General features: G+C 39.3%; 1 protein-coding gene across 2 annotated transcripts in view; it reads right to left on the reverse strand.

The window, feature by feature from the left end:
- Positions 1 to 24,311, reverse strand: part of gnas (GNAS complex locus) — a 38,905-nt gene that overhangs the window by 2,815 nt on the left and 11,779 nt on the right. For both annotated transcript variants that reach the window (XM_086027196.1, XM_086027203.1), the window contains exons 3-11: positions 19,003 to 19,057; positions 17,256 to 17,375; positions 11,783 to 11,880; positions 8,336 to 8,390; positions 8,128 to 8,201; positions 6,107 to 6,165; positions 5,888 to 6,008; positions 3,976 to 4,106; positions 884 to 951 (exon numbers count right to left, since the gene is read on the reverse strand). In XM_086027196.1, the coding sequence (XP_085883322.1) occupies positions 884 to 951; positions 3,976 to 4,106; positions 5,888 to 6,008; positions 6,107 to 6,165; positions 8,128 to 8,201; positions 8,336 to 8,390; positions 11,783 to 11,880; positions 17,256 to 17,375; positions 19,003 to 19,057 (781 nt within the window). The remainder of the gene's footprint in view (positions 1 to 883; positions 952 to 3,975; positions 4,107 to 5,887; positions 6,009 to 6,106; positions 6,166 to 8,127; positions 8,202 to 8,335; positions 8,391 to 11,782; positions 11,881 to 17,255; positions 17,376 to 19,002; positions 19,058 to 24,311) is intronic.

A 24,311-nucleotide genomic window follows, 5' to 3' on the forward strand; every position in this document is an offset into this window, starting at 1 on the left:
CTACAACACGCCGTCCAATTTGGAACGTAACAGCCAAAAAGGTACATTCCAACGAGGCCACAATCGGCTGTGCAGTCAGCCTCGTTGGAACTTTTTGTTTGCTGAACATTGCCGCTTGTTCGATGCAGCAGTGTCGGACACCACTTTTCAAGGAAATGAGGAACTTACTTCAGTGCACAACCCCACCAACTATCAGCAGGGTGGGCTTCATATTTTGCATGCAGTATGCATTTATATCAGGCAAAAGAATGTTGTTTGGTTCAAAAAGCTTCATTTTCTGGTGCCTTTGTCCAATTGTACTTAGCAGAGCAGGAGGATAAACTAGGGCTGGGCGATAAACTGATTTTAGCTAATGTAAGGATAAGCGGTTCAGATAATGGATGGATGGCTGGATGAATTTGAGTTAACTTTCAGGTTCATTTAAAAAAATATTTTTTTGCAGCTTCCATAGTTCAAATACTGTCTTAGCTAAGCCACCTTTTGACACAGCAGAGCAGTTTTTGTGTTTGCTTTGTTTTTTTGTTCTTGATGGGCACTTGACAACTTTTCTATGATCATCATGGGAATAATCAAGTCTGGATGATGCTACAGCTCACTAGCAGAGACTAAATCAACAGCGCCCTCTTTTGGTTGCTGCCAAGCAGTATTTTGCCTTTGTTATTGGTAATCCTACAAAAAATAAAAAATAAATTCCACAATCGATATTTCTTGAAAAAAAAAGTCAATTTAAAAAAAAATCTATATGGAGTGGAATATGTACAGTGGAAGTATGAATGCCTCTGTGACCATATGGATCAGAAAGTGGTGAGGCGAAAAAAAAACAAGGTTTTGAGGAATCAGTGGCTCATTAAAAATGAAACATCCAAGAAACATTTTCACTCACCAAGAATTCATCTCTTATGAAGTATTTTGCCCTTGTGACACGGGGATCTTCTGCAGGCTCTGGTGTTGCTACAAGAGTATAAAAGAACACAGAAGTGGATAAAAAAGACAACACACACGTGGGCAAAACTGCTGGCACTGTTAATGGGGGAAAACCCCACACGGGGCTTGTAGACTCTTAGCAATAATTTTCCATGACTTTCCCAAACCCTTCACTTCATTTCATTTCATTTCCAAGACCAAAACATGAACACTTTTTCCTGGCATTTTTTGGGTCAAATATAAAATTTCAGAATCCACGCTGAGCAAAGAGTAGGTGTAAGCTTTGCTTGAATTTGAACTATTCCTGTTCAGATTCCTCGTGTCGATTACGGTTGCAAACAATTGTTGATTCAGATTTTTCTAGGGTTAAAAAAAAGGTTGAAATCCGGGGTGCCCAGATTGTAGCGGCCACAGCATAGACACTAAACACGTGAGATTGAACACTTGACACGGCCCGTGTGGTTTTCCCGGAATGTACGACAGTACTCACTTTCTACACTTGGTGGCAAGGCAGGAGAAAAGAAGACGTTTGTTCTCATCTCTCACTTGTTTTCAAACAACCACTCATCATTCACTATGATGCGTTGCCAAGGTAAATTAAGTACAGAATCCTCCTGTTATTGGTTCTCAATGCGGAGATGTGATTCTGCTGCTGCTCAGTGCAGTGGCGGATCTTTTCAAGTGGGCTATAGGACCACTGGCCACCTCACAATCTTGAAAAACCATTGACTTTTTGCTTTATTACCTTTTTTTTTGTCATTTAAATATACAGCATATCATTGCTGTCCTGTGAAAAACACCTATGTCCAATTGTGGATTTTTTTTTTTTGTACATTTTCACGTTAATGAGATGTCTGTAACGCGAATACACCATTCACATTAAAAAAAAAAAAAAAGTCACAGGACAGCGGCGATATATAAAAGCATTTATATTATAAGTTCGCATAGCTTTATCTGCACTGATGATTGGTTTAGTGTGTTAAATAAATGAATGAAAAAGAAATAAATGAAAGTCAAAGTGGATTTGACCTCCTTTAAGTTTTTATGTATGTGGTCCCTTGGAAGAAAAAGTGAGGACAACCCCGGTTTAAATGAAGGAGCTAACCAGTGCAGGAAATGGTCTGAACTTGCCTATATATTTCAATTCAGTATACATTTTACTTTGAATATTGTTTACTATGAATTTTTCACAGGGCTAATTTTAATTTCAATGCAACTTTTCACATGGGCAAGGTCACACTTTTACACCCTTTTGGAGGTGTTGCATAGAGCCGACTTGTAATTTATTTGAACAAAATTAAGCCACACTTTCCAACGCCACCAAACAGCAGCGGTATACACATTGTTGTTCTTCGTTGGTTGTCAGTGGTCCAGCCTTCGAAAAAAATGAATGCCTATAAAAATGACGCTAGACTTGCACATCAATTTCAATTTTAATCACGTTACACTTTTTTATTTGTTTTATACATCCAAATTATTATTGGCACAAAATGTCCATGACATTTTCATAACTTTAGAGTACAATTTATTTTTCAATAGCTTTCCAAGGATATGGAAAATGCATTTTCAATTTCCATAAATTCTCCAGGTTTTCCATGACCATACAAGTCTCGCCTACAGTGCTCAGAGAAATAACTTGAATTTGACGTAAGTAAAAATGAAAATGAAAAATGAAAACTAACAAATTAAAATCAGACATTGCTATGAATTGGTTTTATGAAGAAGAATTAAGAAAAAAGAAAAACTCATGAAACAGGTCTGGACCAAAATGATGGTACCCATAGAATGGACTCAAAATACATTGACCACCAGGTCAACAAATTGTGTGCCCTCTAGTTAGCGTTACATGTGTTGTCAAATTTCATCAGTCAACCTATTTTAAAGGAAAGGTAAGTCACCGTGTAGTTTTGTGACATGGTGTGTCGCACACTAAACAAGGACCAGAGGAAACAAATAAGAGAGTTGTCTCAGAAGATTAGAAAGAAATATTAGAAAGAAACATTACAAAGGGAATTAAAGCGAAGCATGTTAAAAGTAAAGGCTAAAAGACCATCCCCAAGCAGCTTGATGCTCCTGTGACTACAGCTGCACATATTCAGAATGTAAGATCTACGGGGCTGTGGCCAACTTCCCTGGATGTGGCTGCAGGAAGCAAAATTGATGAAAAATTGAAGAGAAGGACAATACAAATGGTAACAAAAGAGCCCAGAACTAGCTCCAAAGAACGTAAAGGTTAACTTCAAGGTTAGTGTCAGATCGCACTATCCGTCGTCATCTGAGCCCAAGTGGACGTCATGGGAAATGACAAAACTGTTAAAAATAAATCAGAAAAAAAAAAAAAAAGGCTAAACTGACAAGCCACAAAGTTTCTCGGAAAATGTCCTATGGACAGAAGATAAAACTGGGACTTTCTGGACTGGTACATCATCTTGATTGTCACAGACACAAAAATGAAGCATACCAAGAAACGAACACTGTCCCTACTGTGACACATGGAGGAGGCGGTGTTATGTTCTGGGGCTGCTTTGATTCATGTGGCACAGGGTGGCTTGAATCTGTGCAGGGTACAATAAAATCTCAAGACTAAGAGGTATTCTAGAGAGAAATTTGCTCCCCAGTGTCAGAAAGCTTGATGTCAGTCGCAGGTCATGGGTTTTGCAACAGGATAATGAGCCAAAACACACAGCTAAAACCTGAGAAAACTGGAGCAGTTTGCGCATGAACAGTGAGCCAAAATGCCTGCTGGGAAGTGGACAAGTCTCATTCAAAGATAAGTTACAAAATAGTTTGATTGCAATGATTGCCTCAAAATGTTGTGTAACAAAATACTGCATTAAGCGTGCTGTCATTTTTGACCAAGCCTGTTTCATGAGTTTGTTTTTTAACATAATTCCGTTGAACTGTCATTCGAAAGCAATGTGTGATTTTCATTGGTTCATTTCCTTAATTTTTTTCAGACAAACACTGGCTGCTATGCTATTTATCCTGAATGTTAACATTTATATGATTGCGTCTAGTGAGTTGGAGAAGATCTGTACAAGGCCTACTCACCATCGTCAGGTGTAGTGTAGCGAGCAAATTCCGGAAAGTAATCCTCGATTTTGGACTTCCCTGCCAGCACTTTCTCGGCAAGGAGGTCCTGTTTATTTAGGAACAAGATGACAGAAATGGTTCGGAGCCACCTGAAGAGAACACAACACTCTGGATTACACCCTCAGCCATCAAACCTGGCTCAAGAACTTCCTGAGGAAAATGTTGGATTATTTCCACGATAACAGAAAACTGCCAAAAGTCAAAGAGTGCCCAACTATTGTGTAACTTTAATGGCCGCCGGATGTTGTAAATAAATTACGTGATGGACATTTGACGCTGTTGTGCAGCATTTGTTGCTAGGGAACCCTCACATATGATTATGTCATCTGTGAAGAGAAAAAGCAGGACACTTCACAAACCAGATGGGAAAGTGATTTTTGCAAGTAGCTAAAGTGCATTCAAAAAGTGTCCATACTCCCTTTTATATACAACTAAGGACAAAATGATTTGCCCCTTTATGAAATGTAATAAAACCATTAATTTCTCTCATGAAATTTACTACAAACACCATCTGCGTGAGGCCAAATGAACATTTTTACTGATTTGGTAAGAAAAAAATGCTAAGGCCAAAATGATTACACCACTGACAGTTAATAGTTAATTAAGCCTTTGTGATCCAACAGTGACAACAACCTCTCACTATAGGTTTGATTGTGTCTTCCGAGGGATGTAAGGCCATAGAAAATTGTTCAACATCAACCACATTATTTGGCCTTTGATCATGGACCCAAACCTTGAGCTCCATCCACAGATTCTTGATAGGATTCAGGTCTGGGATCCAACTACCTTAATTGGTTTGTATATGGCAGGGGGTATCAAACTCATTTTTGTCGTGGGCCACATTGTGGTTATAGATTCCCTCGGAGGGCAATTATGTGTGTGAAACCATATAAATGTGTAATCAATACATTGATCATGTTTTATGCCAAATAGTATGACTTTTCAGCAGAGGGCGTGGCCATTACACCGCCGCAATTCTGATGTTTAGCTGTGATAATAAAAGCTGTTGTACTTGCCCCAGATGATCCTGTCTTGTCAAAATGTTCTACATTTGGTGTTTGTTATGGGTGTAACGAGCTAGTGTTCAATGATTTCTGAAAATACAGACAATCCGTAACATAATTGGTAGCTCTGCTGAGGGTGGTCATTATTCAGCATTTTGTGACATCACAAAACCTCATTTTAAAAAATGTTGTTAAATATCTACGCTATTTTTCAGAATATAAGCTGCTTCTTTTTTCCCCACACTTTGAACCATGTGGGTTTTAACGTGATGCAGTTTTTGAATTTAACGAATTTACAGATTTACCGAAACCCTCGTCACATCCGACCAATGAAATTACCGAAAATGTCACAGTGGACCAATGAAACTGTTTCGACTCCGCCCTTGGACTGAATATTCAATCATTTGCTGTTGGAGTGCACACGTGTGAGGGAGGAGCCGGTTACAGATTTGAGTGTGAAACTGTGTAAAAGCGAATATAGAGAATTTACAGTATACAGTAGAGCAAAAATAAGCATCTTGAGTTGAGTTAAATGAGCATAGGGAACAAGTGCCATAAATACAGCCATCTCTGAGGTGCGACCCAGGTCTCTCTGTTGTTTAAATGAGCATAGGGAACAAGTGCCATAAATACAACAATCTCTGCAGTGCGACCCGGGTCTCTCTGTTGTTTGGCGACCGACTACCACCGTCACTGGCAACTGATGACCGGCACTAACGGCTAGCCACGGAAGACAACATTTCTGGTCGTGAAGCGACATCCCCTCTGTCTTCCCAAACACGTAAAAAACGTCTTCTGCCTTGAAAATCTGTTTTGGATTTTGGATTTTGTAACTTTTGACAATTTCACCCAGTAGTTCCCTTCACCTGTTGTTCCAGATGTTCTTGAAGAGGTTGAGAGCCTCCTGTAAACGGTTGGTCTCATTGTCCTCTCTGATCACCATGTTGTAACTGCTACTCGCCACCACGAAGATAATGGCCGTTACGTCTGCCAGGAGGAAGGCATAGAAAAACAGGTAAGTCACAAACTCGGCGATAACTCTGTGGAAAGCGAATCAAGAGGCAATAGACGACGTCACACGCTACCATTAAAGCACTGGATCCATTTTCGGCGCTCATCTCGTTGACCACCAACGTCAAACATGCTGTCAATCAGAGATACAGTAGGGTTCACAGGTGAAATGCTGATACCATGTGGCTCTCTGGGCTGGTCATACAGTGTTGAAATTGACTGACTTTGGTACGCTGTACTAAAATTGTATTGAAAATAAATAACCCTAAAGCTAACATTGAAATTCCTTATCCCTGTTCAAAATCATAAAACTTCTGGATCTCCCTGAAATGAAATTTAAATGCTGGATGGTCTCAGGGAAAAATTGATGTTATTTTGTACTGTACACAGTACTGTATATTGTGTCATAGAACAAAAGATCATTGGCAATGGACAGCTTTAAAAAGCCAAATTATCTGATTAAATAATGAAGGGGTGGGATCAGAGGTGGTGGAACCGGGTTGGGATGGGTGTCACACAGCCCCCCATTTTTTAGCTTGGGGTCAATGAGCGATCAGACAGTTTGAAAAAAAAACAATACTCAATCACAGATTCGATTAGATGATGGAGCAATATGACTACTTAACTAGTATATTTACAGTCATAGCAGTATAGCGAAAATGCATTGGAAAAAAATAATTTAAACACCCTGAAAAATGTTTTTAAAAACCCACTGATGAAAATTAAATACATATACAATACAATTTTATTTATATAGCGCATTTCATAACAGCTAGAGTAAAATGTAATGTTTACATGTTTACAACATCTCTTTCTCTGACATTGATGGACAAATGCATGAACACTGACAGTCATTCAAGGTGGCTGGGGCTTTTGCTAAAACGATTGCTATCTTGGTTGAACAGCTGTAAACAAGTCCATACACTTGCAAACCACTACACCAAGAAGCATACGCATGCTTCTTTTTGGCTGGTATTGGAAGCTGACAGTGTTGAACAAGTCAGCTTCCAATAGACCGCAATATTTATTTTGTCCTTGGTTGTTTGTCCACTTTTGACCTGCCGTGTATGTGCCAGAGTAAGCACATTTTCGAAGCCGTCTGTGTCCAGTGTAGCTGTACAGATTTGGCCCTTATCTACACAAACTGTATTGACTTGATATGTGATCACGTCACGAGAAAAGCTCCACTCACGTTTGGTATGACCACAGTATATCTTCGTTTAGCAGACATTTTGTGCATCTGTCCACAACGGAGCTATTTCCGCGTTTGTTCAAACAACACGTCTGCCGGTTGCATTTGCAATTGGCTGCCTGTGCATGGCCGGAAGTTCACTTAACTTACGCTGCATGATGAAAGCTATTTTGAATTAGAGATTTTAAAATAAGATAAATAACAATGTAACTAGTCCTTTGTTGGATGTGAATAAAACGCTTTTCTGACCTTTTAAAAGTCAGCAAGAAAAAGTATACAACCGCTATTACTTTGTGATTGAATTGTGTCCATGGCGCGGAGGCGGAACTTCCACCTCCCAGCGCAAAGTCTTTCCGCTCCCACGACACGAAAAAAGGCTAAAAATAGATTAGCTTTCAGGCTCACATATACACTATGGCGGCACAGAATGACCTCAGAGTGAACAAGGTTGTTTGCTGTAATTTATTCATTCGTATTTGGCGGATGCGATCAATGACTTCAAGGATAGATCACGCAGATTATGACATTACAGTTGATCACCGATCTTGCATAAAATGCAAAATACTGACCGTTTCCGCTAACCTCGAGCAGACCAGTGTAAAGTCTATTTAAAATAGATTATTAATGGTTGGTTTTATTTTTATAATTGATTTGTAACTGTTACAAATGTAGCAGTTAAAGCTCCACCAGGATGAGATCCAAATTGAGCATTTCACAAACATTCAATTGCAAACGCCTGTTTAATGGCTAAGTCGCTTATAACGCTGTCAAACGTGAACAGATCAAGCTGTGATTTCTTGCAACTTTGCAGGATTTGAAAGAACTATTGGACGCAACTCTCTAGGTAATCGTTGTTTCCGATCTTGTTTCACAAGTGACAAACTGTTAAGATTTTTGACTTACTGGAAATTAACTTTATCCACTTGGAACCTTGTCTCAAAGATCCCCGACGTCAGCACTCTGCACCGCAGCAAATCCTGAGTACAAAAAAAAAACAAGTGAATACTTGTTTACAGCAATGATGAACTTCCTTTAAAATAAGATTTTGTGAAATAGTTAAAATATCAGAGGAAGTGGGACATCTATGGCAACATGTCAGTGGTGAGCCCACCTGATCTGTTGGAGTGTAGTCGCTCTGCTTCACGATGTCAATCTTGTCGAGGAAGCTGAGCAGAGAGACAACACAAGGACGGCTATTAGATACCTATAATTATTTATAGGTATGCACAGAAAATTCAGTCAACAAAAATTTTCAGACAAAAATGGACCAAACATGCAAAAAATACATTTAAATTATGCATCGACCACTGGGAGTGTTATTCCTTTAAAGGGATAGTCAACCCAAACATTTTTTTTTCAAGAATATGTTCTATGCAGGCCCACCTGTTGAAACAAGGCATTCGGATGAATATTGCCTTTGTGGAATATGAGAAATTAACAGTTTTTATCTAGCTCCGGGGGTGGCCATTTTGTAAATTCTGTCGACTGAAAATGACATCACAGTTGCTCAGGGCTCAGATGACGACCAATCATGGCTCAGCTTCAGAAAACAGGTGAGCTATAATTTGTCATTAACTGAGCCCTTGAGCAACTGTGATGTCATTTTCAGTCAACAAAAGTGACAAAATGACCGCCCCCAGGGATGGCTAAAAACAGGTGGATTAATTAACTCTTATTCCACAAATGCAATATTTATCAGAATGCCTTGTTTCAACTAGTGGGCCTGAATAAAATATGCCGTTTTTGAGCATCTAAACCTAGGCGAAAATTCATGAAAATTTGTACTCACAACAGGCCTGCCAAAAACATTTATAATTTAGATGAATGAACATCCTAGGTGCCAGGACCCCAATATGCAAGTACCCCAACATGTCCATGGTTCTCAGGGCCCTTTATAGCGGCTCGCAGCTCTCGTATTGGTGTTATTTCTCATATCAGCAAATAATTCCATTTTACACTCTTTTGACAGTCAATGTTAATATGTTACTTAAAACATCGTAAACAATTTCAATTACTTTCCCCCCCACATAATCTGAAAGCTCCAAATATTAAAATGAAGTTTAAAATTCAAACATTTTAAATATAGGTTTGGCAACGGGAACAAAATATTTGACTGGCAGTGAACTCGAATGTATTGCTTAACGGAATCGAGTCTGAAGGACCTTATTTGAGGTTTGTGTCTGTGGAAGCTATGGCAGTGGAAGAGGTTGCTAAAAGACAATTTGGGGTGATGACATGGTGTGAGTGAGAGGGAGCGTGAGTGAGAGAGTGAGAGTTTGAGAGAGAGTGGAAAAGCGAGTGAGTGAGAGAGAGAGAGAGCGAGAGAGCGAGAGAGCGAGAGAGCGAGAGAGCGAGAGAGTGAGAGAGCGAGAGAGAGAGAGAGAGAGAGAGAGAGGCATTGTGGCGTCTGTCTGACATTACTGAGCACATTTCAAAAATAGCTCCCCGGTGCCGCAGCCTCCGGCACCGTTACCATGGAGACCCAACCACAGGTGCTATTTATAGTCTATCAGCTCCCAATCTGGTGAGGCTGGAGTGGCTCCAGGAAAGACAGACAGACAGAGGAGGTAGAGGAGGATAAGCTCTGGCTTTTGTGCTGGACCTGACAGCGAAGAGGGAGGGAGGGAGGGAGGGAGGGAACAAGACACTGGACTGTACCATCATGAGCCCCACAGGGAGGAACAGTGGAGTAGGCTTCTCCTTGTGTACACTTAAACAAAACCGAGTGTTGAAGCTCCAATTCCTATGCAGCTAACATTTTTTTTTAACCTTGTGGCTAACTGGTGAAAAGCATTCAAGACTGCAGTTTCAAGCCTTCAAATATCAGCCCTTCTTCTCCTCCTCCACCTACTCCTCTTTGCAGCATCCTCTGGCCTACAGATGACTCAGCCTCGGCCATATTGGCTCCCGGACTCTGCTGTTACATAAAGCTTGGTTGCTCCAGAATATTCCAATCTTTGTACAGTCTTAAAAAAGAAAACAGAAGTTATGGTGTTCGGTCCCAGTGGCTCGTCTCCATCCCACCCTGTTGACCTAGGCCCCCTGTCTTCATATCTAAAGCCAACAGTCTTAAACTTGGGTTTTAAAATGGACAGGGATCTTAAATTGGACCAGCAAATCAGTGCTGTTTTAAAGTCGAGCTTCTTTCACCTTAGACAGCTGGCTAAGGTAAAGCCGCTCCTTTCCCATCAGCACTTAGAAACAATCATCCATGCCTTTGCTACATTTCGGCTAGATTACTGCAATGCATTTTATTTTGGAGTCAGCCAGTCCTCCCTCAAACATCTCCAGTTGGTCCATAATGCTGCTGCCCGCCTACTAACTGGAGCTCGGAAGATTGAGCACATAACACTAATTCTGGCCTCCTTCACTGGCTCCCAGTGCATTTCAGGGTTCAATTTAAGATTCTCCTATTTGTCTTTAAATGATTAAATGGCCTGGCCTGGAGGGGGTCGAGCCTTTTCTGTTGCAGGTCCTTCCCTCTGGAGTAACCTCCCATCGGTTCTTAGGCAAGCCCCCTCTGTGTCCATTTTTAAAACCCGGTTGAAGACACATTTCTTTTCTCTGGCTTTTGATCGGACCAGAAATTTTCGGCTCTTTTCCCGTGTCAATTGTATATAGTGTTTTATTTATTTATATTTTTATTCATACAGTATTTGATACATTATTTATTTGTATCTATATTTATTCATACGTGTATCACAGCCTTTTCTTTATTTTTTTTATTCATTGTATTGTTTGTAAAGTGCTTTGTTACAGCTCTAGCTGTTATGAAATGCGCTATGTAAATACAATTGTATCGCATTATATTATTTATTATTATTGTAGTGTATGTTCTGAAGAAAACATGATCATAATGTTGAGAAAAGTGAACACTCTGGAAGAATCCATTTGATGAACATGAATAAATACATTTTGTCAATCTTCAGGTTCTTATTTTCAGACATTATTAGGGTGCAATTGGACAGTGATTGTGAGATGCACATGCTGACTCATAATGCCAACTAGGGGGAGAGCACAAATCTTCAGTCTGTCACTAGGGGTAAGCAAAGAGTCAAATCCTGCAAGAACCTTTTATGATAATGAGCAACACACAAAAGGGGAAAAAAAGATGTTGAGGGTCCATTTAGCTGTTACATTTTAATGTCATTTATTAGATTAGATTATTGGATTATTTTAGATTCCAATCACATCACGTTTATCACTGTGTCCAGTGAACCCCTGCTATTTGCAGAGTATATGGACCAAGCCCTGCAGGGCATCTGTCCCTTAAAAATGTGTACAATTCAAGTTTAAATTGCAAATATACCAAAAATTATGATCCCAAAACACTTTAATATAATTCAAGATCATCTTACATTACCCTTAAAAATGAATGTCTTACAGATAATGTGATTTAAAAAAAACACACTTGAAGTGTGAAGGCATGTTGCATTTAAAGATTCCATTGAGCTACTTTCTGAGCATTATTTTGTTGCCATGTCATCATTCTTTTTTAGGTCATTATAAAGGTCTGCGTAGTAAGTGCATGCAGTCATTTAAATGTTGCGTTACTCACTATTGTGCACAATCGATGAGTTGGTACTCGTTGGATCTCTCAAAGCACACCTTGACGCCCTCGTCCTGCCACAGTGTTTTTGCATGCTCGTAAAACTCCTGCAGTAAAACAAAGCATACATTAATTGTACAGGAGGAACTTTCATTGTTTGCACAAAGGAAAAAACGTATGACATGAGCAATCAATGGATTACTCAATAGGATAATCGATTCTAAAAAGATTTGTTTGTAAACGCCCTAACATCATCAAAACAATCATCTCTCACCGTCTGGCGTGCTTTTTCCTCAATGTATTAAACGACAAAAAACAAAAATATTGCATTACAAAACAAAGCAATCTATATGACCATAATTTCTCGCATTCATTTTCCATTAATATGACAGTGGGGAAAAAAGAAACTTAAATGTAGGGCTGCACGATATATCATTGCGATAATGACCTGTGCAATACGCGCATCGCAAGCACGTGCGATAAATTTCACATGGAATTAAATGCTTTTATCTGACTGACCAATCAGACCTTAAATGCACATCACCATCCACTAGGAAAAGTAAACATAAATAAATATGAACAATAAAAAAAGTGATATCTTCATTTTATTTTCAGCGCAATCTTTTTCAGTACCTATACTTACTTTCGGTGTTAATTCATCTTTTTCTACAGTGTCAAATTTTATTTTCAACGTTGTTGGCTACATAGAACAAACGTTGAACCTTAGAGGACAAACTGTGTAAGTGCAAATAAGGAATACAATCAAATTGTAATGGAATTTTATGAATCTCTTCTAATCACACAGCAAATTTTGTGAGGTTGACTTGATTCCAGTTGGCCCATTTGCTACTCAACGACGGAGGCAACCGCTGTCAAATATGTTTGCTCAAACTAATGCGAAAGATGGAGCGCTTGACTAGTTTGTTGACACCACTAGCGTGTATACGTTGCTCCTGGTTGATGCCTGTGTACACGCCTGTCAAACGTAAATAGAGGCAGAGGTGCACGGTACAGACAGTATATTCAATATAAGTTATGAATTTGCCCAAAGGTAGAGATTTGGACCCTACTGCCCAATAGCAGTAATTCATGTTGATTACGTCTTTGTATCAGAAATAGCCAAATTGTACAGTTGCACCACCTCACAGTTTTACGCTGTTGAATGCTAGTTGCACACTATTCTGCGAAGCCTCCGGTACTTATGAAAACAGCTTCAGAAACATGTGAGCCGTGATTGGTCGTTACCTGAGCCCTGAGCAACTGTGATGTCATTTTCAGTCGACAGAAGTGACGAAATGGTCGCCCCGAGATGGATAAAAACAGGCGGATTTTGCTGATTAACTCACACTCCACACACACGCAATATTAATTTGAATGCCGTGTTTAAGCTAGTGAGGGCGCATAGAACAAATGATTGACATTTTAAATATTCTCAAAAATGTCATCTTTAATTCAAATCCCTTCCTATTCATTTCCACAATTGCTAGCAGGCGGCCATGTTTTTTGTTTTTGTCATACTGGAACTACCACTACTCCCTGATTCCATGTCTAAGATTCATGGGAAATATAGTCAAACTAGCCTAATGCTGCGGTCAGACCAAACGCGAGCTAAGAGTTTCTGGTGGCACATTTCCTGAGTTACAATGTGGGATACTATCATTGCGGTTTAGGGGGCCGAGGCAAACATTTTGTTCAATTCCTCCCTTTTTTCCTTTATATGCATCCAGCAGGTGTCCATGTTTTCGTCATACCAAAACTATAACTACTTTGCGCTTCCGTGTCTAAAAATTGGTTGGTTCAGTTATTCTTTCTTTGCAACGATGAGCGATTGTCACAGACATAGGCCACAATTTTTCTCTCTCTCTCTTTTTTTTTTTTAAGAGCAGCTCTTCATGACGGCAGTATCATCATGTGTTTAACAACACCGAATTCTTTCATAATGTCATGTGCTTACAGCAACAACAACAAAAATGCTCCCTCTATTCCCCTGTCTATTCTATCCAAGTGTGGCATCCTCTTTCCTTTTTATTCAATTATAACTACTGCATTAAGCCTGACCAGCTCACACGAATCATAGGATACAGTGGTAGTTGTTCAGGTCCACACATTCATATAATAATCGGCAGGAAATTTGATTTTTTTTTTTCTTTCTTTTTTTTTTACACCACGAGGACGTTATTGATAAGCGTGTTTTCCCAACGTCAAGAGATGAAGCACTGTCACATTTGACAGTGTTATGACACTGCCGCTGTCGTAAAATCGTACACACAAATGGGAATTTTATAATAGGGGAAGTGGAGCAGTGCCCCACCAGATGACGCTAAAGTGAAAAAGGGCAAGCTAACATTCGTTCCAACTGGCCCCACACATTCTGCTGAGCAACAAGTGGAAATGCACATGATTTTAGTAGGCAAAAGAACAAGAAATTGTTCTACTATATAACTGTGCCAACTATACAGTAAAAAATATCAGCTGCAAGGTTTATTATCAAATCACTTTTTGGAATGTGGGGTTGAGTGAGAATTTGAATAAGTTACATTACAATTACTAAGTGCGAGATATCAATTGAAATTTGCTCAAACATAAAAACTACAGTGTTATATATTATATTAAAAAACCTGAAATGTAAGGATTTTCCAGTAAAAAAAAACAAAAGAGGAACAATTAACAGGGGCGAGGAGGTCCCCTAAGCGGCACAGTCTCTTGGCTTGGACAATTAGCTAATGAGAAAATCCGACTGAGGAAATGAGGCCCACACAGGTATTATCCAATTAGTTCACCTTAGTGTTTGCTACTGTTAGTCAAGGGTTTAGCACCTGGGATTTGGTGACAATTACCTGGGGAAAGCTGCTAACAGCCATGCACACACATACAAGGTTGTTTCCGCTTGACACTGATCAATTACAATGATGACAAAGAGCGAGTTTGAATCAAATTTTACAATAGTAACGTTGTAATTTCACAAAAAATACAAGAGCCCACTGGGGATAGCACCAATGTCGTCGTCATGATTTTTGTTCCATTTTGACATCTCAAATACGGTTATAAACGCAAAACCTGAATGTGATCCTAATAAAAGTCACGTGCCACACTGCAAAAACCTAACCGAGACTTAGAATCTTATATAAAGCCGAAAGGTCTTTTTGATCTTGTTTTGAGAATAATATACTCTGCAAGAGCAGAATTTGTAAGATTATTAATATTTTTTTGGGAGACTTGTCTTTTAGTTTTTACTTATTTCGGAAATCCTAAAATTGGTTCAGTTACATGCAAAATAAGTTAAATTACTGTCAAAGTCTCAGTTTGATGCTATAGTTTATATTTTATGAAAATTTTAGCTGTAAAAACATGTTCCAAAAACCTCCTAATAACTAGTGACATTATTATTGCAAACACTGATGTTGTACCAATATCTCCACACTTCATTCGCACTGATGATTAGAGCCTTTAAATAAGCCGCACCTATCTATGTTGAAAAATTAGGAGGTGCTAGTGGTAGTTAGTCAAATTTGGTAGTCGGAAACGCTAATGGAAGCCCGTTTAGAAAGATAGTTGGACCGGCCTATAGCCGATTACTGTTTGGTCCAGCCGGACAAAATGGCGGATAAACGGACGGCGGAAGGGTACCCTGGATGTAGGCGGAAGGCGATCACGGACTTCAATTTTTTTGTAAAATGCCCTGCTCTGTTCATATGCATACATATATCAATGTACGTCATAAGTCAAGTTGCACGCTTTCGGTGAGACACCTTTGAAACACCTTTGAAACACCTTTTCAAACATGTACGGCGTACATCACAAATCTGTATGGCCAATGTCAATTTTATTATATTTTATTATAATAGTGTTACCCGTTCCTATTTCTGTCACCTAACTGTAATCGGGAGACGCAAGGGAGACCTTTCTCCAAACAGTGCGGTTGTCATACGTCGTCGAAATGGGGGGGCCCAGTAGCCCAACAACATACGTCAAAGGGAGACAAGGGTCTTCCGCGCTCTTCCTCACGCAAACGCACAACACACGTAGGGTTGGGCATCGTTTCAATTTGGACGATTCCAGTTACGATTCTTTGATTCGATTCCGGTTTCTAACGATTCTCAATACCGATTTTTAACAAAAGAAAAAAAAAGGAGTTATTTTTGGAATAATCACATTAACTTCTCTGTTCTTCAATTTCATGAACTTTTTACTATTTGTGAACTTTACAATGGATTACTCAAGGGCTGTTATTAACCAGTATATTTATTTTAATACATTTTTTGTATCATTGAGTATTATTCTATTTAGTATTAAAAGAGCTTTATTTTTGAGAAGTTCAAGACAATACAATAATGCAGCTGTTACTGAAAGCATGCTACTGAACACTTGATTCCCTAACCTTGTCTTGCTTTAGAAAGAAAATATATATGACAAACACAACACTACATTTTAAGGGCAAGCAAGGAAAGTCTATCTAATCAAAGCAGTCGATTTAACCATATGATATATCCGTATGTACAGTATTTATGTATATGCTGCAGCTGCGTATGCTATAAGCTAAATATTAGCTGGATATGTGCATTTGTGTGGTCAACTTGTTGGCTCAATGTTGCCATTAGACTAAAATCTGAACGGTTCCGGGAGAACCGGAATGATGGACCCCGGTTCCACTCGATGCTCGGTTCTCGGTGCCCAACCCTACCCACACGTCACGCACAAACTGTCACAAATATCCGCAAAAGCATGTTTCCTTTTTTTTTTTTTTAAAGCTGGTTTTCAATCACGTGACAGCAGCCATTCTTAAATAATGTGAAATGTGTAAGATTATACACAGATATGTACGGGCAAATTACAACTTTTGTTAAATTCAGTACACCCCGGGATTGATGTGTGTATATATTACCTATTTGTTTAAAATGGCATACATACATTTCAGAATAAAAAAACACTTGCCTGGGGCAGCACTGTGCATAATAAAGTTTTGCAAATCTTAAGGCTGTGTATCGAGCCAGATTTCCAAATTCGATTTGATTCCATTCACAAGGGCCCAATTCGAATCGATTCATGATTCATTTTGATAGATTTTCCATTCAGTTAAGGATTTCATGCAGTACCAATTTTACTTTCATACGGAAGACATTCTAAGAATAAGCAATGCTGCAAATAGTAGAAACTTCTTGCTATAAACTTGGTACACTAGTAAAAACATGAATATTTACATTAAGAATTGAACCTAATTCATCATAATCATGTACATTTTATTGAACATGCCCTGAAATCATTTAAACCAATTCCAACCACAGGGCAGGCTGTGTAAATGAAGTGGCAAAAACACACTGCAAACCCATGACCAGAAATGGGTACTTTACCCTAATTTGTCGGTCCGTCCTCCATCCGCGACCTGGGCACCTTTCCATTATTACAAACTTTTGCGTTATAACGCAGTAAGTTTTCAGTTTTTATTGCGAGTGTGATTGTGAGTAGGCTGTAGCGTAATACTCACAACTGGAAACTCAAAATCCTTCTGGTTGACGAGGTTGAGGATGTATTCAATGCGGTACTGGTTGTCTGGACTGGCCAACTGCACTGGAGGCATCAGAGTGCTCATTGCCGTCACTATTGTCTGTAATAAACACACAAGAAGCCATTTCAATGTGTAAAGCAGAAGCCCGGCCCGGCCTCCGTTGCTTTTTTATTAGAACAGGCGCCCGCCGAGGCTCCGGGCTGCGACTTCGGACACTGGAGGGCGGTGACGACGAGCCGCCAGTGGCAGAAACTGGGAAAGGCTTGCTAAATATTTACCGCAAGCTTCACTATGTCATCCATTGGTACTAGGGGTGTGAATCTATGGGTAGCTTACGATTCGATCCGATTCAGATTCGATTCCGATGCATCACTACAATGGCTTACATTTTATAGTTAATGTAAAACACTGGTAGCTTTTTTAAAACAATTGCATAACTCAAGGAAGAGCAAAGATTTATTTCACACTTTGACTTTTATTAAAGTGGCAAGGCAACCTTGTTCATGTGTCAACACAAATTTGAAAATGTGCCAATGGCAGCATTTGTTGTAACAAACGTCTGTAACTTCTCATATAACAAAAAAAATTATAAAAACATTTTTAAACTTAATCTGATTTAGCCTTAACCTGTATGTTAATACTTTAAGTGCAATATGCATCACCTGATTGACATTACTGTGTAATTTTGCAATGAACGTTGCTTTTATTTAACCTAATGTAGAACCCGATGTAGTATATTTTCTTTTAAATTATATTGCAATTTTCCCTGCAATTGGCTGGCAACCATTTCAGGGTGTACCCCGCCTACTGCCAGAAGACAGCACCCCAGCGACCCTCATGAGGATAAAGCGGTATAGATGATGGATGGTCGGCTAATATTTCATTTGGTGACCTTTATTTCACAAGTACTGTGGTTTATGTTGGACGTGATCTTGTCACGTAGGCCTCGGCACAGACGTACAAATGTACGTAATTGCGTGCACGTCTTTTTAGTTTTTTTTTTTTTTTTTAAACATTATTAATACCTCTGAATCGATGCAGAATCGTTTTAATAAAATGAACGATGCATCGAAAAAACGATTATCGTTCCCACCCCTAATTGGTACATATGAAATTGTAAATACCAGTGATGGACAAGTACTGATACCAGGTTTCCGGACGATACCTGGCCTAATTTAAATGCATCGGTACTCCTGACGTGGCCGCCATCTTGTGGCTGTTTTATGACCAGGAACTTGAGGCACACGTGATTAGAAAGAATGAATGAATCACACATGCGATTAGAATTTCTGTATTTAAATTACTTTTGTGTGTTCTGTACAAAATGGGTATTTTATGAACAAATGGGAAAGAGCTAATATAAAATTGCCATTTATTTCATGCAATTTTAAGGAAAATGCTATATTGGGATGTATAAGGTACAATGATCTGTCATTGGTTTTTACTCGTGATATCGGTACTTTGTATCTGTGTCGGTTACTACTCAAGAGTTGAATACTTGCACTGGTATTGATCTTAAAAAATAAGTGGTATTGAACATCCCTAGTAAATATGGTTAAGTATTATTGTAAAACACAATATGTGTAGTGCACATCGTCGCTGTCCTGTGAAAAACACTTATCTTCAATTTTGGAAACTTTTAATTTTCACTTTAATGCGATTTCTGTAACGCGGAAACAGTCAGGTAAAAATAAGAAAATGAAAAAAAATGGAGAAGTGCACTCACCTCAATGGCCTCTTTGATATTATTCTTGATATCCTGAATTTTTTGCTTCTTCTCTCTGGAACAGACACAAATGTGAAAGTTAACGTCTGACTGTGTGTAACATTGGCAATGACAAGGAGAACACATCCAATACCCAATGTTTCCATCATTCATTCTTATTAACACTCATCGATTAAGCCTCCACACCAAGCTGTAATTCAAGAGGATTAAATGAAAAAGGAAAATGTGCACAAAACACTACAGTAAAATGAAAATAATACAATTTCAACGCACACGGCAATTCAAATTTGACACTTCACTAGTGTTGCACAGGATACTGTGATTTTTCTGCATCAAAAAGGGCTCAATCCATTTTTTTAACACCGGTATTTAAAAAAAAAAAAAAAAGCACACGAAGCACACCAACTCTGTCTTAACAGCAAGTATACATACGCTAAATGCGCCTGTGTGAATGTGAAAAACGCCTTTAAGCGGCACGCCTCCTCTCTGTGTGAGGAAAATGGTCTCAAGCATTGGCTGCCCCTCTGCTCCTCGTCGAAAAGCATGTCGCGCAAAGTGTCTTTTAAGGAACTTTTTTGATGACATGGCCGACAGCCATGGCAAGCCGACCCACATGACAAAGCCCGTCTGTAAGCCTCGTTTTAAAACGAGCGTGGCTCGAGGTGGAACACGTCCAGTCTGGCCAAGCACATCGCTGATCCAGACCACCAGTTTTAAGAGCTACAGGTTGTGATGCACTCCTAACACTTGTCTCAAAAGTAAGTAGAGTGTGAATTATTTTGTACACAATTTTTTATAAATTGTGACGAGACATTCCAACTAGCTGGGAGCGGACTAGAGAAGAGTAGACACACATGCGCGCACGTGCGCACACGCACACACAAAGCAGCATCATGTTGAGTCATTACCAATTAAATGAACATATTTGCTTGACGTGCAAATGTATTGTCAAAATCAACAATGGATGACATGAAATGCAGTCAAATAGGTCTAGAATATGGCATGTAATGTAAAAGCTTATAGTGAATACACACACATATATATACACATATACATATATATACATATATATACATATATATACACACATATACATACACATATATACATATACACATATATATATATATATATATATATATACACATATACACACATATATATATATATATATATATAGTGTTTTGTTTGTTTTATATGTATGTGTCTACATACATTGACAAGTATACCTTACGTCGTTTTTAAAATCAGAATTGGCTAATTCTGTGTCCAAAAAGCACAGAGGCTATACAGCTGCATATCTGGCCATGAAAATGATCATAACCTGCTCAATACTGCATTACAGTAGATGTCACACTAATGGCTTTATAAACCTCTGTGCACATTTTCTACTAGTGACGTTTAAATAAATGAATGAATACAAACTAGTTTTCTTAAAGTTGAATTTGCATGTAGTCTATAAAATATAAATCAAGTATAAAAAGAAACAATGTAATATGTATACTGTAGCTCACTCTCCCTCATGTGCAAATGTTCATAAATGTTTCACAATGTTTAAAATGTTATTTTCTTATCAAGCATATCCTAATATTTTGAATTAATAGCACATTTTTTAAATTTTGAAGTTCATTTGTCAGTTATAATTTTGCTGCTTTCGCTGATTTTAGATTTTTGTCAAGGTACCGTTTCGGTACTGGTATTGGGGTATTTTATGCAGGTATAGTATCCAAGTCAAAATTTTGGTATCGTGACAACACAACACTTGACTCTGCCTGAAAACTGACTGTTTAAATTGGTTATATATTTGGGCATCTGGAGTGCCAGCCCACCCATCAACTACAAAATTACACATTAAACTTTTTTGCGAGTTGCATATGGAAGGGTGCGGGGTTTAGCAATTTGTCCGCTGCATGCGCCACATACATAGAACCTCGAATTGAGAAATGTCGAGTGAGCGTCTCACCCACTTTTTCTTTTTTCTTTTGTGTTTTGGTACAAGACACTTGGACCCTTTCTCTCACTGTGAGAAATATTTCTCATAAAATCTTTCACCTTGCGTCTCATAGGACAACACAGCATGTGTTTACTGTGTCACTGGCCCAAAGCTTTCGGCTTCTTTGCACAGAGTGAAAGTTGCACACTAATGTTCAGCTCTTTGGGTATCAAAACAAAGACTGCGCAATTTTGGCAACCACTTCCTCCTTACATGTCAAAAGCTGCTAAGTCGTAGCTCCTCTCGCTATCCTGCCTTAAGGTGAGTGATACCTCAACGCCATTTCGATTCCATTCATTAAGTATCGATACTAAGGATGCACTTTAGGCGCTATACTCCGACCGTTCGGAAACTGACAGCGTTGTTGAATTATTCAGAGTGCCACATTCTGGGGGTGCCCAGAGCGCGCTGTGGCCGCTCTGACTGGCGACACGGAGCTTCGGGCAGGACAAGATGGACGTTCCACAAGCAAGATGGCGAAGGCTGTGGGCTGAGAGGGGATTTGAATGGATTCGGCAACAAAACATGGACAAATTTAAAGAAAGGGAGCCCGCTCTGTCTTTCGGAACAAACGCCCTGTCAGAGTATAGTTCGGGTGTCAGATTGCATTTGTAAATGAACCTTCATTTAGAAATGAAAAAAGTGCAGGTGTTACTTCCACAATCATTGGGATAACATTACATTCCGGGCTGTATGATGAATATGAATACGCTGCTAGACCTGAACACCAATCTTGCATTAAAACGTATGTTAATTAACTTATTTAACAGTTAAATATATAATGACATTAATTGTCTATCATTGAATAATTATTACCTTTTATCTCATGAGAGTTGTGTGGTTAATCTCACAAAGCCATTTTAATTCATTCATATTCAATTTAATTGAGAGAGAGAGAGAAGTTGAGAGAAGTAGAGAATACGAGACAGAGAGAGAAAAGAGCGCCAAGATTAAACATGCTGCAGTAGCAAATGCATAAATATAAAGTATATAACAGAGAGAGAGAGAGGTAGGGGGAGAGAGAGAAAGCGAGAGAGCCAAAGCGCCAAGATTAAACATGCTGCAGTAGCAAATGAGTAAATGCAAAGTACATAACGGAGAGAGGTAGAGAGAGAGCTAGGAGGAGAGAGAGAGAGAGTGCAAGAGAGAAAGAGACAGAAAGCGAGAGAGAGCTCTAAGATTAAACATGCTGCAGTAGCAGACGAGCAAATTTTATAGTATATAAGAGAGAGCGAAGTAGAGAGATGGCGACAGAGATGCAAGTAGAGAGAGAAAGCGAGAGCGAGACAGAGAAAGACAGAGCGAGAGAGAGCAAGAGCCAAGATTAAACATGCTGCAGAAGCAAACAAGGGTAAATGTAAAGTATATAACTTGCGTCTGCGACAACGTACCCAGTTAAGCCATTACTCATACCCTATTTTTGTGTGATCACGTCACGCCAGGTCTGTTTGAGCTCCTTCTCAGAAAAAAAAAATGAGCTCTGGCCGGTTAAAAATAGATTTTCCGCCGCTATATTTAGATATGACGTAGGTGGGATCCCCTCTATCACCTCATTTTAGATTTGATCATTTGCATTGGTACTTTGATGTTTCTTGCAGGCACTGCGGGATAAGACATCCCAAAAAGACGACATGTAAACATAAAAATCGACATAGCTCATGTAGTTTTGAGGCATTTGAGGTCATGCAAATGACAATGCCGAAGGGGATGATGCGGCGCCAAAATTTTGGATCGTTTTGAAATTTTTCAAGGCGGGCGTGTTCGTTACACACATTTCAGTTGTTACCCTTCACTGCTCTGGTCGCCTGACCGTGCCTTTTTCTAAAAACTGATAAAAGGCCATTCTACTGTTTTGAAACAAGGGGGCATTTTGGCCTGCTCTCTGAAGTCTTTAAAATGTCAGAACTTCCTGAATTGTTAACATACTGACAAAGTTTAAACACCATTTTCTGGTGGTCCAATCGTCTAAGCGACATTGGTCTTGCTGATTTGAGAAAAAAATAAAAATAAATAAAAAATAAAAAAATTAGAATTTTCTTTTGCCACGTACCCATGTAACTGCAAAGAAACTCTGGTGTGGCTGTAAATGGTAACTTAGAAAAACTACAGCAATTAAAAACTTAAAACCAAATGAGTACGAGTAGCTGGGGTAAAGATACATTTAATGCTCGTTGAACTCATTCACGTGACAATACATTTGGCATTTCACACTCAACTTCAATTGAAAAAAAAAAAAAGTACAAAAAAATATTAATGGTATTATTGTGGACGTTATGATTAGGGCCAGGCCAATGTCGATTTTCGGCAGAAAAAAATAGATTACTCGACTGATTAATAATAATAAAACCAAGATTTTTTAAAAAGTCTTTTTAAACAAACTGCGGCTTTAGGTTGTGTGTGAAATAGTGACATCCAGGCCAATTCCTTGCAGAACTTGCATTGCACTGATGTGCCACTGCCAACTACTAGAGCAATCATAAGGAGAAAAAAATGTATTTGATGATATGTGACGCGTGACGAAGTGTCACCCAGCGAGAGAAAAAAACGTTGTCGCCATGACAACACCCATTCTCATACATTGGCCAACATATTCAGAATAAAGTTGAATAACAAAACTGCAATTTACAGAAAAGTGCATTTTCCCACTCATTCATCGCTGTGACGTGTAGACTTGTGACTTTATTCATGTTTGGGTGTATCTTGGCGTCATACTCATAAGCCGTCGTAGTTTGCGCAACATGCCTCCGGAATACAGGCTAGTTATGAATGATGCGGACTAAAAGCGTGTAAACTGAATGTGAACCAATCATCCAGGATGTCACGTTTGACTTGCTCGTTAAAGTACTCAGTGTGTGTGTGTGTGCGTGAGTGCATGTGTGCGTTTGTATTTGTTGGTTCAACTCGGCGACTGTTTTCTGAGTGTGCGTAATTAAGCTTTTGTTTAGCGTGCTCGCGCGGTCGCCAAGTTTTCCTCGTAATCCGTATGGCTGGTGGTGCAACAGAATTGCTCTTCACGGTGACCGTTTTGGCACATCTAACAATGTTATTCCCACCGATGTCAGTCTTGTCAACCCCAAACCATTTCCAGACTACGGACGACACGGACTCGCGCCTCGCTATGAATATCCGCTCGACACTCCTCCAGGAAATGTGGAGGAAACAGCTCGGCTGCAGTGCGGACAGTGTCACGTGACCGGGTCCTGCCCGCTGATTCTGCGAATGATTATCACTTCCTCCTCCTCCGCCGTCAACGCACGCTGATTTTTCAGCATTTCCTCATACTTTGCGGCCGTCGGCTGACTCGCTTCGAGGCAGT

The sequence above is a fragment of the Filicampus tigris genome, chromosome 1 (assembly GCF_054856515.1).
Source record: "Filicampus tigris isolate MCC_2025a chromosome 1, RoL_Ftig_1.0, whole genome shotgun sequence".
Taxonomy (NCBI): Eukaryota; Metazoa; Chordata; class Actinopteri; order Syngnathiformes; family Syngnathidae; genus Filicampus; species Filicampus tigris.